An 18,238-nucleotide genomic window follows, 5' to 3' on the forward strand; every position below is an offset into this window, starting at 1 on the left:
TTCATTCCCCAATTTCCATACCCATAATTTCATCATCAAATTTTTTTGTTCATCCATCAACTTTGCGTAAAACAAAATTTTATTTATTAAATACTTGAAGTTGAAACAATAAACCATAATAATATTTCATTCAACATTTAACTAAGATGTCAATGACATTAGAGATAACTATTCTATCCGCAGAGAATCTACAAGAGAACAAAAAGGCCATAAAAGGAAACACATTCGCCACGGTTCAATGCGACGGAAGCAACGACGAAGCGAGTACCACCAAGCTTGATTCAGAAGGTGGGAGTTACCCTACATGGAATGAGAAGTTATTTATGAATGTGCCAATGCATGCAAGGTTTGTAACAATAGAAGTCAAGTACAAAACAAGAGGAAATAGTAGTTGTAGTGTTGGAGTTGCTAGAATACCTATTTCTGATTTCATTGGAGGATATGTGCATGAAAATCAATTACAGTTTTTGAGTTATAGGTTGTGGGATAATAGAGTTAGGAGAAATGGTGTTGTAAATATTTCTGCCAAGGTAAAGGTGTCCCAACAAAGTTCTTGTTCGAATTCGATGCTATCGAAGGGGAATGGAGTTCCGGTAACTGGTGTTCCGGTGGCCGGTAATGGCTCCAATAGAGTTGTAACAGGAATTCCAGCTGTTTGGTTAAACTACCAAACAAACCTTTGAAGGGAGCTTTGTTATCACCGTGTATATTAAAAAAAGAAAGTGTGCATTTTCATTGACAAAACAAGTGGGAATTATTGTATAGAGTACATTTAGTTTCATTAATTTAGTTTTTCCTAATTAACTTTCTATTAATTTAGTTCAATAATTATTAAATTAGTTTAATTAAAAAGTTAAATACTAAAAAAACAACAACAATGTTTTTTAGGGAAAGCTAACATGTGCCCAATAGCACAAGATAATGGAATATTTATAGAAATATTTTATTGAAACGCGAGCATTCAATGTATCAAAATTTTAGATATAATTTTATTGCATTTAATTATATTTAATTTTTTCTAATTATAGTATCTTAACATGTGCCCTAATGGCACATGTTAGCATGATCCTATTTTTTATTAGGTTAATTCTATTTAGGATATTTATTGTTCGAAAATACCGAAAACATGTCCATAGACATAGTTTATTCTAACTAACTTCTCTATTTCTAGTCAAGCTAATTTCTTTATGTAAATTAAATTTATTTATTTATTTATCAAGAGACACCTTGAAGCCTTCTAATTGTCTCTTCTGAGAATCAATTTGATCATTGTCGAATCGCAACATTTTGGTGTTGAAGGCATAATTTAGTTACATGTGTCTAACTTGTACATTTATCTTACATCTTCACTCGTGATGAATATGCTCGAGTAGAAAATCTTAGGCTAATCAGATGCGTAAAAAATTTTAGGTTAACAGATACTCCTCCCCAAATGCCATTTTCGATAATGTTTGTAATATCGAAGAAAGTGGCGTTTTTAGTAAACTCTCGACAGTGTTCACATCAGTCTTCATACATCATCGTCATCATGACAACTATTACCTAGTCGTCACATCAGTTCACATGCGTGTACCCACCATCATAATTTCAACTTCTAAAGCCATCGTGGGCCACAAAATTAATCGCATTAAAATACAAAGAAATAATTCATTAACAATTTTAAAACAAGAATCAAAACGTCACTTGTTTTGATTTCAGAGGGAAGAGGAGAAGGAACAGGAGGAAGAGGAACAAGAGGAGGAGGAGGAGGAAGAGGAAAAGGAGGAAGAGGAAGAAGAGGATAATGAAGGGGAGGAGAAAGAGGAGGAGTGTGGCGGTGGGAAAATTGAGATTAAGCTATTGATTATCTTAAATCACAAAGCAAGATTCGCCACCGAACTTTATTGTTTCCAAAAAGGAAAGGGGAAAATATCGATAAAATTCACGAAGAAAAGTTCTAGGTATGGGGGTTAGTTATGCAAGGGGAAGGTATTAGCACCCCACACATCTGTGGTACTCCACAGGAACCTCTTGAAAATCTGTGTTTTTAGGCTAAAGCAATATTGTTTGCTAAAAGATTGAGGTGATGAGAAAATAATTTTTTTAAATAATTTTTTTGTACTCACCAAGACTTCAAGAGTCTCGTACCTATGTATCCTTAATATGCAATGAAGAAGTCAAAGCCTCGTAGTTCATGGTGATAGTAACCACAGAGGTTTGTTGATTGATTTTAGCAGGAGGTACTCGATCACTTTCATACGGAAACAATGTTACGCGACACATGGATAAGAGAATGTTTGCATCACTACAACAATGGATGAATGAATCACATTCGAGTGGAAAATGCTTGATCTTCACATGTGGAAGCATGTTTATATTTAAAATTGACTAAGTGTCTTGTTTATAAAATTGACTAAGTGGCTAGTTGGATATGTCTATTTTCTAACAGATAAATTTACTTGTTTCATATATTGATTTTTTTTTGGAAAATGTGTTGACCTTCTAGAGAACAATTTAGTAATGTGTTATGTGTTTAATACTGTTGATCATTACTTGTTTTCTTGTATCCAAATTAAATTACTGGGAAATAGAGTAGAAAATATAATAAAACGTTATGAAACCTTATACCCCAAATTTAATCTTATCAAGTGACTTCCATGTCAAGTGAATCTTCATAATGAAAATAAAATACCCACCTGGATCCCATTTAACAATTGTAGCATTAAACAATATATAAAGCTTTGGTGCAATTGGCCCTTGTTTAGTCCAAACAATTATTGCCCATGTCACAAAAGTATCGAGTCTTCCGTTGTTTATGACTTTGGGGTATAAGGTTTGAATAACAGCCATACATCCTGCATCTAATGTATATCCCAAATTGCCAAAGCATGTGTCTTTGTAATTCAGTCCATTGATAAGTCTCTCATACAACTTTTCAAAGAAAATAGGTGAAAAATATAAGACATCATGTGTTGCATGGACATGAGCTAAGCAATTATCATTCTTATTGGCAGCCAATGAACAAAGGTGATCCTTACTAAATAACTCATCATTCGAAGCAAACATTACCATTTGGATTGTAGTGATGTCAAGTACAAGAAGTTTGGATCTTAAACCCAAGACAGTGACCTTCCTCCACCCTTTTTCCTTCTTGGAAACCACACACATATCTTGGAATGTGATTTTAACAACAAGGAAGTGAATACGCATTACTTTGAACTGAACCAATATGTATAGTTCATGACAAATCCATAGTCTATATATTATCATGAAATATGCAGCAATGACAATTTTTGAGAGATATTTATATGTAATCCATTTAAACTTTGTAGATTGAAACCAAACATCACAGTTAATGGTAGGAAAAGCACATTGTGAAACAGGATATCCAAATGAACCAACCATTGAAATGGTAGAGAGGTTAAAATTACCATTATTAACAAGCTTATCCAAGCCAAGAAAAACACCAGAGAGTTCTAACTCAGAGCCAATGAAATAGACATAAATTAATTCCTTGCATTCCACTGAGATGCTAAAGTCCATGTTCTTATATCTTGAATGTGCATTGTGATTACCACTAGAATCATCAAAACTTTGTAGTGGCATGGCCTTCCAACCCAAAACTCTATTAAGAGTTAAGTCATACACAACAACCACATTTAACATAGCAAAATGATGGAAGCTCTATAGTTTGATTAGTTTGACTTCACCAATTCCTTCAACAATTAGAATTGACAACAAATTCCAACCCTTAAGTTTGGTTTGGCAATGAGATGAGTATAATACTAGTAAGAGCTCAATGTGGCAGCAATAGAAAAGACTCACAAAATCATGACAGCTCACATTACGATTCAGAATCATACCACAAGAACTACAAGCAAAGCTAACCAATAAATCATATGAAAGGGGGAGTAATCTAACAATAGAAATTAAACCAAACTCAAGTCCAAGTCCACGAGATGGAAAACCATTACTACAAACATGATAATTATGAAGCAAATTATTACTTGCAGAATACTGGGAGTCCATATCTATTTCTCCAATGATTTTCATCATACTCAACAAGCTTGTAAAAGTGTCAAAAGAGAAATCAACTGTGAGGGGAATTTTGACAAACAGATGGTGGGCATCAATTAAGGACACAGTATTCTTATAAGCATAAGAAGAACATGTCAACACACAAACACTTGGAATTTGGGGATCAATTATGGGTGTGTTGTGATATTGAGTTCCAATTAAAATCTTCTGCTTAAATTGGAGATAGTGAATAAGGTTGTTTACCTTGGTTGAGGTTAATGAGTTAAGCGGTCTTGTGTAAAGTGAGTGATGTAGCCATGGTGGTGCGAGTGGCGGCGGCATAATGAAGACTAAGTGCAGGGTAAGCATCACAATGGGACTGAAATTCCTTCTAACAATCACCGGTAAAGACCCCGGTCTCTTGCTATCGACTTCGGTTGTTGTCTTCTCCTTGCTATAACAATCGTGTCCGACAATGGAAGGAATAAAACCTTTGATTGTGGAAACCGCATAAAAATTGGAAATCGATGGCTCAATGACTCGATCACTACTCAGGTTAGAAGCATCAACAACTAGTAAGGTTTCACTTAAAGCTTCTGAAAGAGTACTCATCTCAGTAGTCGTGTATGGGGTAGTCAAGACCTCAACATCGAGCAAATCAGAAGCATCGATCTCTTCTTTCGGTTGGTCGGTCATTCTTGGAAGAATCACCAACGATTGATTCTCTGGAGATTGCAGAAATGAGTCCAAATCACCATTAGAAGCAGAGCTCACTTTAAGTGCAACCAATTGCTCCTCAACGCGGTCCAAACGCAAGGCATTAGTTGTGCGTAACATCTTATACTCAGCATACCGTACATCTTCCTTTTCCATGAATGTTTTCATTGTGGCGTTGAGTCTTTGGATGGCTGCCTCCAAACGATTCAAACAAGTATTATCTGCCATGGTGAGAAATGAAAGCACCAATGTAAGGGTTTAGTCCCTTTTAGAAATATTGAATATAGAGAAAATATTGACAATTGGGGAAATATATCTTTGTATAGAATTCTCTTGAAACAATACAATAGAAATTGAGTGAATACAAATGCAAATTGACAAATTAAAGAAATAGTAGAAAGATAGAAGAAGATTAAGTATAAGACTTAATCATTACTCTCAAGAGAGTACCAAAAGGGAGAGAGAGAGGAGTGATTCATCAATTTTCTTCCATACCTTTGATACCAATCAATGCTCCCTTTATAGAAGATTAAGAGAATATTTCTTGTTAACTCTATTCCCTTAATTGATGGATCAAGTGACACATGTCTCTTTTCTCTAACCATTTTAATGACTCACTTTGATGACATGGCTTTTCTTCAATTTGGATCATAACATAGAGTAGAAAATATAATAAAACGTTTTGCAATCACATGCATCTGTGTTTAGTACTGCTCATCATCCATGGATGATTCTGGCATGTTTCTCAGAAAATAACCTGGTGGCATAGGTCGAGAATAAGGTGCTGGAGGGTTGCTTTTAAAGAGCCGAGTAATCCAGGGAAAAGCCAGTGAGTGTATTAGAACTCACCCAAGTAATCCAAGCTCAAGGGTTACTTTACCTTGCATCAACAATTGCTTTTAAAGATGATGGTATGTTACATATTTTTAAAGTTCCGCATCGAAAATGTCTTACCAAATGGTAATGTTTATATATCTTTTTTACACAATAATTATTAATTTCTTAAAATAGTTGGCTTTGTAAAAGATGATAGGCTAAAGTTTTAAAATTATAATATTTTAATAAGTAACTTTTAAAAAATAAAAAAAGTACAAAATAGAAAAGAAAAGAAAAAAGTGGAATAAGCATCATCGATTTAAAAAAAGTATTAAAAAAATATAAAATTACATGTGGAATTAGAAAAATAATTAAAAAAAATAATAAATGCCACGTTGAAAATAATTAAACTTTTTTTTAATTCAATAAATAAACAATGTATTTGTGCTATATGCTGATCAAATACATCTCTATTTCAACGAATCATAATCATAATCTTATATTTTATATAAAATATAAAAATAAAAAATAAAAAATCAAATTCATTGAATTATTTATTTATTTGGTCAATATATTGTTTAAATATATCAATCATTAAAATGTATTTGGTCTATAAATTAATAAATTTTATAAAAAAAAGGTATTTGGTATTTTTTTTTTCTATTTATTTCTATAAAAACTTATATATAGAGGATTGAATTCATTAAAAATATTATTTTAATTTGGTCTTTTATGTGTTTATATACATGCATTATTTGGGCTTGAGCTAAACATTCACTCTTTCAAAAATGCAAACAATGGTAAAATATAATGTTATTTTATTCTTCTTTGTCTCTATGGTTTTGTCATCAATAACATTTTTGATGTGTTCTGCCACTGAAAGTGGTGATGAAAGTAGTAAACTTTATATTGTATATATGGGTTCACTTCCTAATGAAGCATCATATTCTGCAACCTCTCATCATCTCAACATATTGGAAGAAGTTATTGGTGATATTGGTGTAGAAGATCTATTGGTTCAAAGTTATAAGAGAAGTTTCAATGGTTTTTCTGCCATACTCAATGACCAACAAAGGGAAAAGCTTCTTAGGATGAAAGATGTGGTCTCAGTTTTTCCAAGTCAAAATTTTCATATTCAAACTACAAGATCGTGGGATTTTCTTGGATTTCCTCAATCAATCAAAAGAGATCAAATTATTGAGAGTGATTTGATAATTGGAGTCATAGATAGTGGAATATGGCCAGAGTCTGAAAGTTTCAATGACAAAGGTATATTTTTATTTGTCAAATTAGAATATATTGTTATAACTATCTTGATTTATTTTGAAAATTTATAATATGAATAAAATATTGAACCCACTTAAAAAATTATACATAATTATTTATATAGAACAATTTTTGTGATTATTATATTTAACTGATATATCTTATTGTACATAAATTTGTTTATTAATGTAATTTTTGTAATGCCATGGGTTATTAATTGTTTGTAGTATGTTTTTGAATGGAGATTAACTTGTTAACTACCTTATCGCTTTTCCTTAACAACTTCATCCCAATAACTAAGCCAATTTTTCATCCTCCTATTTGTAATTGGTGTTAATTTTGTATCTTAAAATATTTGGAAAAGTTATTGTATATATTGTAGGAAGAAAAACAAACATGGTTAGTATATTCACAATATTTAAATAAGTAGAGTGTATTAATTTATTAAATCAATTGAGTTGTTATGATTGTTTAGGTCTTGGTCCCATTCCAAAAAAGTGGAAAGGAGTTTGTAAAGGAGGTGCTAACTTTACTTGCAACAAGAAAATTATCGGAGCACGGTTTTATGGTAATGCAAAGGATGCAAGAGACGAGGCTGGTCATGGAACTCACACATCATCAACTGCAGGTGGACGAGAGGTGCAAGGTGTGAGCTTTTATGATCTTGCAAAAGGCACTGCAAGAGGTGGAGTCCCATCTTCAAGGATTGCTGTGTACAAATTATGTGGTCCAGATGGTTCATGCACTGGTAGTAATATGTTAGCTGCATTTGATGATGCCATTGCTGATGGAGTTGACATCATCTCTATCTCAATTGGGAGTGATACAGCTGTTGAATTTCTTAAGGATCCTATTGCTATTGCTTCTTTTCATGCCATGGAGAAAGGAATACTCACATCGCATTCTGCAGGAAACTCTGGTCCTAGCCCAAGCTCTACTTCAAGTGTAGCACCTTGGTTATTTAGTGTTGCTGCAACTACCATAGATCGTCAATTCATTGATAAGCTTGTTCTTGGAAATGGAAAGACTCTCATTGGTAGGTCTGTAAATACTTTCACTTCAAATGGCACAAAAAATTCAATAGCTAAGGTTTCTTGCTATGATGGCTTTATCGAAACGGAGGTCAAAGGTAAAATTGTTGTGTGTGAATCATTGGGGTATGAAGATTCAGCTTTTGAAAATGGTGCATCTGGTATAGTCTCAAATGTTGAACTAAATGATATTTCTTATGTATCTCAAATGCCTTCAGTTAACTTAAATTCAAAGGACTATGTTCTTGTTCAATCTTACATAAATTCCACTAAATCCCCTGTGGCTGAAATTTTGAAGAGTGAGATATTCCATGACACAACTTCTCCTAGAATTGCCTCGTTCTCTTCTCGTGGCCCAAACACATTGGTTCTAGATATCATGAAACCAGATATAAGTGCTCCGGGAGTGGATATCTTGGCTGCATTTTCACCTCTAGCCTCACCCTCTGAGAATTTCGATGACACGAGAAAGGTCAACTACAGCATAGTATCTGGAACCTCTATGGCATGTCCCCACATTACTGGAATTGCTGCCTATGTGAAATCATTTCATCCTGACTGGTCACCTGCAGCTATCAAGTCTGCCATCATGACCACTGCAAAACCAGTAAATGGTACTTATATTGATTTGGCTGGTGAGTTTTCTTATGGATCCGGGAATGCAAATCCACGATTAGCTGTTGATCCAGGACTTATTTATAACATTACAAAGGACGATTATGTGCAAATGCTTTGTAATTATGGTTACGATAATGGAAAAATTAAACAGATTACTAGAGACAACTCAAGTTGTCGTGGTGCTTCTAACCTATCTTTGGTAAAAGATCTAAACTATCCTGCAATAGTGATTTCTATTACGTCAGAGACGCCTTTCAATATCAAGTTTCCTAAAACAGTTACAAATGTTGGCTCACCCAACGCAACTTACAAGGCTATTATCACTCCAATTCCAAATGTCAAGATTACAGTGGAGCCAAATCTTCTCTCATTCAAATCATTCCAAGAGACACAGTCATTTGTCGTCACCGCTGTTGGAAGAGTAGGATCACATCAACATGTGCTTTCATCGTCACTTGTTTGGTCAGATGGCACCCACAAAGTCAAAAGTCCAATCATCGTGCAAATAAAACCCTAAACCATGTAAAATAAATATGTGGTTCTTTTGTACCAAAAAATTTATGATGATGTATCAAAGTTTTCATGTTCATGTTAATTTCTTAAATATTCAAAATTCAGTATGCATAGAACTAAAAATAAAGGAAGTTGAAGGATAGTGTTACTTGCAGAAAAATCATGGTAGAACGCCAATTAAACCATATAACCACCAAGGGCTAGTGTTTGAGTTTGTTGTTTGTCCATATGGCAGCAAATGATTATTTCTTTAAGTTATAAATTTCCTCATGTTTCCCGTGTCCTTGAAATAGTGTACACAACCTCCACCTAGTTTAAAATTGAAATGTGTTCATCTTGATCGATTATGATGCATGCATCTACTTATCATGTAATTTTCATGAAAACATAATAATAATAATAATAATAATAATAATAATAATAATAATAATAATAATAATAATAATAATAATAATAATAATAATAATAATAATAATAGGGGTTAAATATTTTCTGGTCCTTATAAATATCTCAACTTTTATTTTTAGTCATTATTAAAAAATAATATATTTTAATCCCTACAAAAATTTCATGCATGCAATTTTAGTCTTTGCTATTTTCTAAAATTTTGAAAACTGTTTAATTACCCTTAAACTTTTTAATTTTTGAATAATTTTTTTTACAATAAAATAAAACATCTCTTTACCAAATTTCACAATTTTTTAAAATAAGAAGAATTAAATATAAATTTTTTAATTTACAAAAGATAATATAAAAGTAATGAAAATTTCGAATTAAAAATCAAATTTTGAGTTTTTTATTTTCAGAGAAACTTTTTATAACGTTCTAAACATATCTTCAAAATAATCATTCAAAAATACAAATTGATTTAACAGGAGGGACTAAAATTACATGCATAATAATTTTGTAGGGACTAAAGTATATATATTTTTTTAATGGAGACTAAAAATGAAAAAATTGAGATATTTATAGAAAACAAAAACATATTTAACTCTTATAATAATAATAATAATAATAATAATAATAATAATAATAATAATAATAATAATAATAATCTTTTCCTAATATAATAAGAAAAGAGTCAATATGTAATTTTTTTTAGAGTTAATGATGTAATTTATGGTATATGAAAAAGAAAATTTATGAATTATTTTATAAAATTGTTTTTTAGTAATTGTACAAAAAAATATTTAAAAATTAAAAAAGATAATAAATAGTAAATAGAATGATAAAAAAGACACATTAGAGTTTTATTAATATTAGAAAATAACATATAATTTATGGTATATGAAAAATAAAAATTATAAATTACTTTGTTAAATTATTGTATTCTAAACATGTGTAAAAAAAATTATTAAAAAATTTAAAAATTTAAGATAATTAAATAGTTTTTAAAATTTTAGAAAATAGCAAGAACGAAAACTGCATACATGAAATTTTTGTAGGAATTAAAATATAATATTTTTTTAATAAAAATTATAAATTAAAATTAAAATATTTATAAGGAATAAAAACATATTTAACTTTTATTCTTAATTAATAATATGAAAATAAAATACATATGGTTCCATGGATAAAAAAGAAATGCAAAGAACTTTATGACGAAGACATTCTCACTAGGCGAGCCTTTGCTCGTGTTAGGAGAGAAATATGCATAGTGCAGGTTTACAATTGAATCATAACCAAATGGAATGGCATGTTGAAAAGGTTTTGCTTAATTGCTCCATTTAAAGATAATTTTAGTGATTATATATGGCAGAGAGCATGAGAATGAAATCATTGATTGCTTAAAGCTTTATTTCACTACTTATTTTGTAAAAACATGATGATTTCACTACTTGTCTCATTTCATGCTATGAGGGATAGCATGAGAATGAAACCATTGATTAATTAAAATTATATTTCACAAATTTTTCTTCTTTTTTTTTTGTCAAAACATGTTGATTTGAATTAGAATAATCCAAAGCCTAACCAAGTGAGTTATGTGATTTTGAAAAATAAACCAAGTAGTTATTGGTGAATCTCAAGAAAGAAAATGAAAAAGAAAAGAGTGTTATTTTGACAATAAAAAAATCAAAAGTTCCAAAAGTAACGAAGCAAAAGAAAAATCACCAAAGAAATTAAGAGAAAAACTTTTTGAAATAAAATGGTTTTTTTTGGTCCGGACACATTATAACATGAATAAAAGACCTTAGTGATTCATGATTGATTATGTATTTTTTGATATTGCTTAGATGAAGTAAAAAGTTGATTTGTGGTTTATGAATTGCTTGAAAATGAGGAAAACACAAACCAAATAAGTGATATCTAGTGAGATCAGGATTCTGGTGAAAAATTGACAGTTGAGCTAACTAAGCTTTGAAATCATAATTTGGTTGATCAAGTTTTTTATCTTCATAGTAAGGTTCATAAATGATTAAGATGTTGATTTAGAAGTTGCATTTAACCAAATCATTCCATGCTACAAGTTTTTCTAAGTTTTTAATTAAGTTATGAAACCTCATATGAAGAATGCATAGTGAAATTTTAGAATCATTTGTCATTTGTGTTGATTTTGTTTGAGGAAAAACAAAAACATAAGTTATGGAGAGTTGATAAGTTTCAAATTTACTAATTTTAGGTAAGCTCTTTTTAACTTAAGTCATAAGTACTCACGTGAAAACCCCAATTTTTAACTATGTTATTCATAAGTACAGGTGAAAATGATTAGGGAAATGACAAATTTTATCATCTTAGTGGCAGAGACCTTGCAGGGTGAGTTAAGGGCTCGCCCAGCCTAAAAGCAGAGCATTCTCTAATCAAGGCAAAAGCATGCTTAGCGAGCAACATGACAAAACCATCAATGATTTCCTTGTCAAATGAAGCAAAAGCTCTCTAAACCAAACACATTACAAACCTTTTAAAGATCTCCCCGCCAAACAAAGACAGAGTCTCACTAAGTGAGTTATGGTAGTTCAAAGATTACTTCAAATCCAAGTTACTTCACAAAGAAGAAAGACACAAACTAGGCAAGACAGATATCTCTCTAAGCGAGGTAAGGCGGTTCAACGACTTCTTGCCTAAGCTACTTCCAAATGAAGGAAGGGTTTACTCGCTAGGGGATAAAAGGAAGCTCGCTAAGCGAAGTATGATGGAGCTCGCTTGAGCATGAGCTAAACATGGCTTAGAGGTGAATAAAAGCAAGTTCGCATGCCACCTAAAGGTTTTTCTAAGCGAGAATTCTCAAACACAACTCTATAAATAACCGTCATATTCATTCATTTGAAAGAAATCTAGTTATCATTTCTGCCACATTTTTACATCAAGTGTCACGGTCGAAAAAATACACAGAGTTGCCACTATACTTTCTTCATTCCTAAGGAATAGGGGAAATAAAGATAAACTCTAAAAGGAGGGATAAGACAGTCATCGCAACCGAATATGTATTCAGGAGTCGATTAAGTGAGGGAAAGGTGTTAGGCGCCTCTCACCTTCCTTGTACTCAAAGGGAACCTTCTCTAGATTAGGGTCAAGGTGTTTGCAACGGCTTGTATGCATGTTAATTATTTCTTGATTACTTACAAATGTATTTACAAATGTTTAAAATTGGAAAAATAATTAATGGACGCCCCTTGTTTCGCAACTGTGTGCATACGTATCTCTCATCAAAGGATGAAGAAGTTCGAATTATCGTAGTTCGCAATTTATTGGTTGGTTAATTTTAATTTATGAAAAGATGTCTTTGTTTGGAGTTAGAATTAGATGCACGGGGAAAAAAGAAATTGATTTGTTGCACGTGAATAAAATAAAAATTTCTATTCGTTGCATCGATTTTAAGTTTATTGATTAGTGTTTAATGTACGAGAGTAATGACCTATTTATTTACAAGTGAGTGTGTGAAGGTTGAATTAGTCGGAAATCCTAAATATGTATAATACTAACTAATTTTATCTGAAGAAAGCTAAAGACTTATTTTTTCGATTTTAAAAAATTGAATTAATAAAATACATGTTTTTTTGAAGTTTTGTATTTTTTTTTTTTTTTTGTATTTTTTTTCATGATGAAAAATAACTAAACTAGTTTTATAAAAAACGTAATAATTAATTTAACTAAAATTAAAAATATTTTTATGCTTTTGAATAATGAAAAACTAAACTAATTGATCTAAGTTAACAAAAACTAATTAATTAACCTAAGCAATAAAAGTTAGAGTAATTGAACTAAAGATATATAATGATTTTAGAGGTGCAAATAAACAAAATAGAAACCCAAAAGGTCCAAGGCCCAAATTACCAAACCTAAATTTAATTTCTAAAGAAATAATAAAAATTAAAATCCACCAGAAAAGATATGTACTTTTCAGTTTTGTGGATATTGTTGTTCAATGTTGATGATGTTTTGTATGCATTTAGTTTTGTCAACGGTGATGATTATGTGAATTTGAAAGAGAAGGTAATGGATGGATTTTGGGGGAGAGTAGTGTATGCATGTTTATGTTTGAAAGTATATTTTGTTTGCATGTTTGCTTCATGAAAGAAAAATTGGGATGATATAAGTTATGAAGGTTTGTGTTGTAAAGATATCATGGAAAAGAGTTTTTTTTGTTAATTTATTTTGAGTATGGTTTTGTTTGTAGGTTTTATAGAAGTTATGATTTGTAATGGTTAGAGGGATGAAAAAAAGTTTAAATGATGTTTGGTGATGATCTTGTAGGTTGGAATTTGTGAATGAAATGTAGTGATCTATGGGAATGATGTTGTGAAAACAAACGTGAAGGAGTAAAAAACAATGATTTTGAAATTGAAAGAAAATATGTTAGAATTTGCTTTAAAAATTGGTGTAAAAAAAGTAGGTGAATTGATTGGTGAGGTAAGTGAAATTGTTAGTTATGGTAGTGAGAAAAAAGGTTTTATTTTATAATGAAAAAAACTTAATGAGAAAATTGTGTAAAAATGTGAGAGATTGTGAATTGGTCAAAATATTGTGTAAGAAAGGTTAGATTCTTGAAAGTCTAGAATTTTAAGGGTATTTATAACGTGAGAATTAGGTTTACTAATCTTAATCTAGAATTAAAGAAATAAATTTGAAATAATTGGATTAATACTTATTTTTGTCACTTTTAACAATTTGAATTGAATCTTTCTTACACAATATAACTTGTTTATCAAGATATACAAAAGTGCACAAAATAGAACAAATCAAATTTGAAGTTTTTTTTTTTTAGAATATTTTGAATTATTTTTGGGTTCTGCTTATCATCCGCAGACAGGCGGTCAAACAGATATGACCATTCGGCCTTTGGAAGATTTGTTGAGGGCTTGTGTGCTAGAACAAGGAGGTGCTTGAGATAGCTATTTGTCGTTGATTGAGTTTACCAACAACAACATTTTCCATTCTAGTATTGGAATGAAACCGTATGAGGTGTTGTATGGTAGGAGATGTATAGCTCCTTTGTGTTGTTATGAGTCAAGCGAGAGTGTTGTGCTCGGACCCGGGATTGTTCAGTAGACAACTGAGAAGATCAAGATGATCCAAAAGAAGATGAAAGCATCGCAAAGTTGTCAAAAAGTTATCATGACAAGAGGAGGAAAGCACTTGTGTTCCAGGAGGGAGATCATGTGTTTTTTAGAGTTACACCAGTAACTAGTGTTGGTCGAGCTTTGGAGTCTCAAAAGTTCACGCCGCATTTTGTTGGTCCATACCGGATCTTAGGAAAGATAGGAGAAGTGGCTTATCGGATTGCTTTGCCACTGTCGCTTGTGAATCTTCATGATGTGTTTCATGTGTCTCAATTGAGGGGGTACATTCCGGATCCGTCTCATGTGATCCAAGTGGATGATGTGCAGGTGAGAGATGACTTAACTGTGGAGGTATCACTCAAGCGGATAGAGGACCGAGAAGTGAAGCAGTTGCGTGGTAAAGAGATTTCATTAGTGAAGGTAGTGTGGGGAGGACTAGCTGGTGGAAGCATGACTTAGGAGCGTGGGGAACAGATGAGAGAGTCGTATTCGACTCTGTTTTCCTCGTGTAATTTTCGAGGGAAATTTTTTTTTAAGTGGGAGAGAGTTGTTACACCTCAATTTTTAATTGGGCGATTTAATTGATTTATTTGTGTATTTATTTAATTATTGGGTATTTAATTAAATAAATTATTGATTATATGTTATATGGGTGTAGAGAATAGTTGTAGAGTATAGAGAGAATTGAACCTTGTTGAAATTAATTGGAATAATTAGAAAGGTTAGTGTTTTGATTAAAATAATTGAAAATAAGATAAAATAGTAATATTGGATGAAATACTGAATTAATTGGCTTATATTAAAATAAATAGAATTATGAGGTGAATGATTAGAATATTATGATGATAGAAAAATAAGGAATATTAGATTTATTAATAAAATAATAAAAAAAATAAGGAATAGTAGTAGTATTTTTATTAAAATAAAATTAGAGAATGATACGCGCATTTTGGTGAATAGGGGGATAAGTGAGGGTAATATTGGAAGTCTCTAATTGAGGGATGGGTTACTAATAAAAAGGTTAGTAAGGAGTGTCATACCTTAATTTTTGTCCCTTACTTTTTTTTTTCCTCTGATGCATTGATCCGCTGTCGCGCGCGGATCAAAAACGAGTATTTTGAAAATATAGTGTAACGGTAACGACAACTCGGATATCGTTCTCACAAGGATTCTTGTTTCGTTACTAACTAATATATATAAAATTGGGGGTTTATGGTTTTAGAATCAATTTATAAAACAGAGTAAAATAAGTGATTATCAAAATAAGTTAAACGGCTAATCCTACTGATTCGGGTTCCGACTTATCATCGGTTATAATAACACCAATCCCTAAACGGCTTCGATCCTATTCGATTATGAGATTAATCAGACAAGCGCTTATCAAAATCATACGAGTTATGTTCCTTTTTACCGAATTAAGCAAACGGTTAAGAATATGACGAGTTAACGAATTAAGCAAACGATAACACGCAATTAAATTTAGGAACATGCATACAATCGAATTTAATCAATTCTATCCTATGAACAACAATCGAATTAAGCAAACAATTGTAATCAAATTAATCAAACAATTGTAATCAAATTAAGCAAATGATTTTATAGAAAAGAATTGAACAGAAATCGAATTTAAATTAGTATTAGAATAACCTCAAAGCAATGGAACCCATAAGCAGTAGGATTTGCCTTCGGGAATTAGTTCTTCATTCTAATCATGAAACCAAAAGTAAAATTTGTGGCAAAAAAGGTCTCCCGTATTCTAGCGGCTGCCAACCCTTATAAAACAAAATAAGGTTTTCTTCTCTACTAACTCAAACTGGGTCAAAAAAATAACCCAAGCCCATAAACTAATGATCCAAAACTAAATAAAACTAATGCTGCAGCTTTAAACGAAATTCTGGAAAATATGCGCTCCGAATCTGACTTTGACTCCAACACAAAAGTTGTAGCTCTTTCTCTTAGCTTTTCGGCGATTATTAGAACGCCTCAATCGGATTCTCGAAACTCCAGTTATGACCGTTTTAGTGCAGACTATTAATGCTGAAAATAAAGTGCGAAAATGAAATTAAACCAAAAATAAACTAAATTAGAAAAACATTATAAATTATAAAAATAAGCAAAGCAAACCAAAGAAATGCCTAAGTACAAACATAAAGGAACGTGCATCAAAATGCACTGATCAAATTCCCCCACACTTGAACTTTTGCACTCCGAGCAAAATAAAATCAAAACAAAGAAAGCACAAACACATCAGCAGTTACTCATCCTAGGCTACAAATCTTCTTCGGGTAAGTTTGCATCGACATGTACTAATCTTACACACTAAGGATATCGTAATAACACTAACCACAGATATGCAGACATAAGCCTCCTAAATATACAAACCAATTCAAATTATATTATTATATCATAGCCTAACTTACTCATCCTTTTTACTCTTTTTCATTCAGACGCAATCACATTAAGCCCGTTATCTCCACACACTTATAGCAAGATGACCGGTTAGTGACTCTGATCCTTTTCTGCACGGGGTTCTGGTACTTACGTGGTATAACCCTTTGCTTACTCAGTTGTAGCTGCGGGGGATCGGACCGTAATCCTCCCTACCAAGTTCAGCACCAGAAACCGCTGAACCAACTAACAAAGAGTTTTGAAATCTTTTTTTTTTGTGAAGATTACACAACCGTTGGGTTAAGTGACCGGGTGAGGATCACCAAACTTAGAAGGTGTATTACCTTTTTCTTTTCTTTTTTTTTCTTTTCGGAACATTCACTTATATTCATCGGCTTCCCTGCGTAAAGTGTGTGAGAGATGGTGCCGACTGCTGAAATAAACTACTCAAGAGCTGTCAGAGAATGAGAATTTAAGGCTAAAACATAATAAAAAAATCAAATCAATTTCCATATGCAGGAGACTTACGGTGTTAAAACGATACCGATCTTGTGAATTTTTCCCACGTCTCCGCAAACTCGACTCAAATCAGTCTATAGCCTAAAGCTTTCAAGAAGATGCATTTTTTTATTGGTTGAAATTAAAACAAAAACAAAAAAAATTGGAAGAAAACAAAACAAATAAATGATTCTCTCCCCCACACTTAAGACATACATTGTCCTCAATGAAAGAACATTAATATAAAATAAGAGTGAGAGAAAGGAAAGAACACACCCGAGTAGTCAAGGAGGATAAGTGATCACATAAGCTGCCTTTCCCAAAGAGAGGTCTTCTATATTCTCTTCTTCTAAATTGGAGCTCTCATGGAGTAGCTTTCGGTAATGCTCATCATCCTTAAAAAGTGGTTTAGCTCCTTTGCCTTTTATTCCAGGATCAAAGAATGTTCTTCTAAAAGTAAAAGTGTCAAATGGGCACGTGAAGGTGCTCTCATCTTTCACAACATCAAGGAACCAAAGGTTATGGGACTGCCTCACTACTTTTGCTGCATCTTCAAGTGAGATCTTATGCACACACATGGACAAACTAATATCATAAATGTCATCCAAGGTCCATCCAATTCCTTTGTTATGCTTCTTCAAAACCTGCAAAAACTTACTTTCTTGATCAAAATAAAGTTTAGAAGAAATTATAACCGGAAGTTTTTCATTCATCTCTAAATAAGCATATTTAAGATTTTCAGGAATTGGTTTCAGCTCTTGGGAAGGTGGTTGTTCAATGGATGATTTGTTCCGGGCAGCCGGGGTGTTAAGAGCTTCATCTACATGAACAACTTCATTTGCAACCTCATCTGCAGTAAGAATATCATTTTGCAAGGCAAGCTCAATTTCAGCACAA

The 18,238-nt window shown here is 32.0% G+C and overlaps 2 protein-coding genes across 2 annotated transcripts; both read left to right on the forward strand.

The window, feature by feature from the left end:
- On the forward strand, nt 1-974 carry LOC131618354 (BON1-associated protein 2-like). Its single transcript, XM_058889598.1, has one exon. The coding sequence runs from the start codon at nt 147-149 to the stop codon at nt 681-683; it is 537 nt and encodes a 178-aa protein (XP_058745581.1). The 5' UTR covers nt 1-146; the 3' UTR covers nt 684-974.
- A 5,344-nt stretch (nt 975-6,318) lies between these two features.
- Nucleotides 6,319-9,238, forward strand: LOC131618355 (subtilisin-like protease SBT4.3). The gene is made up of 2 exons (XM_058889599.1): nt 6,319-6,798; nt 7,271-9,238. Exons 1-2 carry the CDS (start codon nt 6,327-6,329, stop codon nt 8,959-8,961), a joined length of 2,163 nt encoding a protein of 720 aa, XP_058745582.1. The 5' UTR covers nt 6,319-6,326; the 3' UTR covers nt 8,962-9,238.
- The last annotated feature ends 9,000 nt before the right edge of the window (nt 9,239-18,238 follow it).

Source organism: Vicia villosa, linkage group LG7, assembly GCF_029867415.1.
Source record: "Vicia villosa cultivar HV-30 ecotype Madison, WI linkage group LG7, Vvil1.0, whole genome shotgun sequence".
In the NCBI taxonomy this organism is placed as follows: domain Eukaryota; kingdom Viridiplantae; phylum Streptophyta; class Magnoliopsida; order Fabales; family Fabaceae; genus Vicia; species Vicia villosa.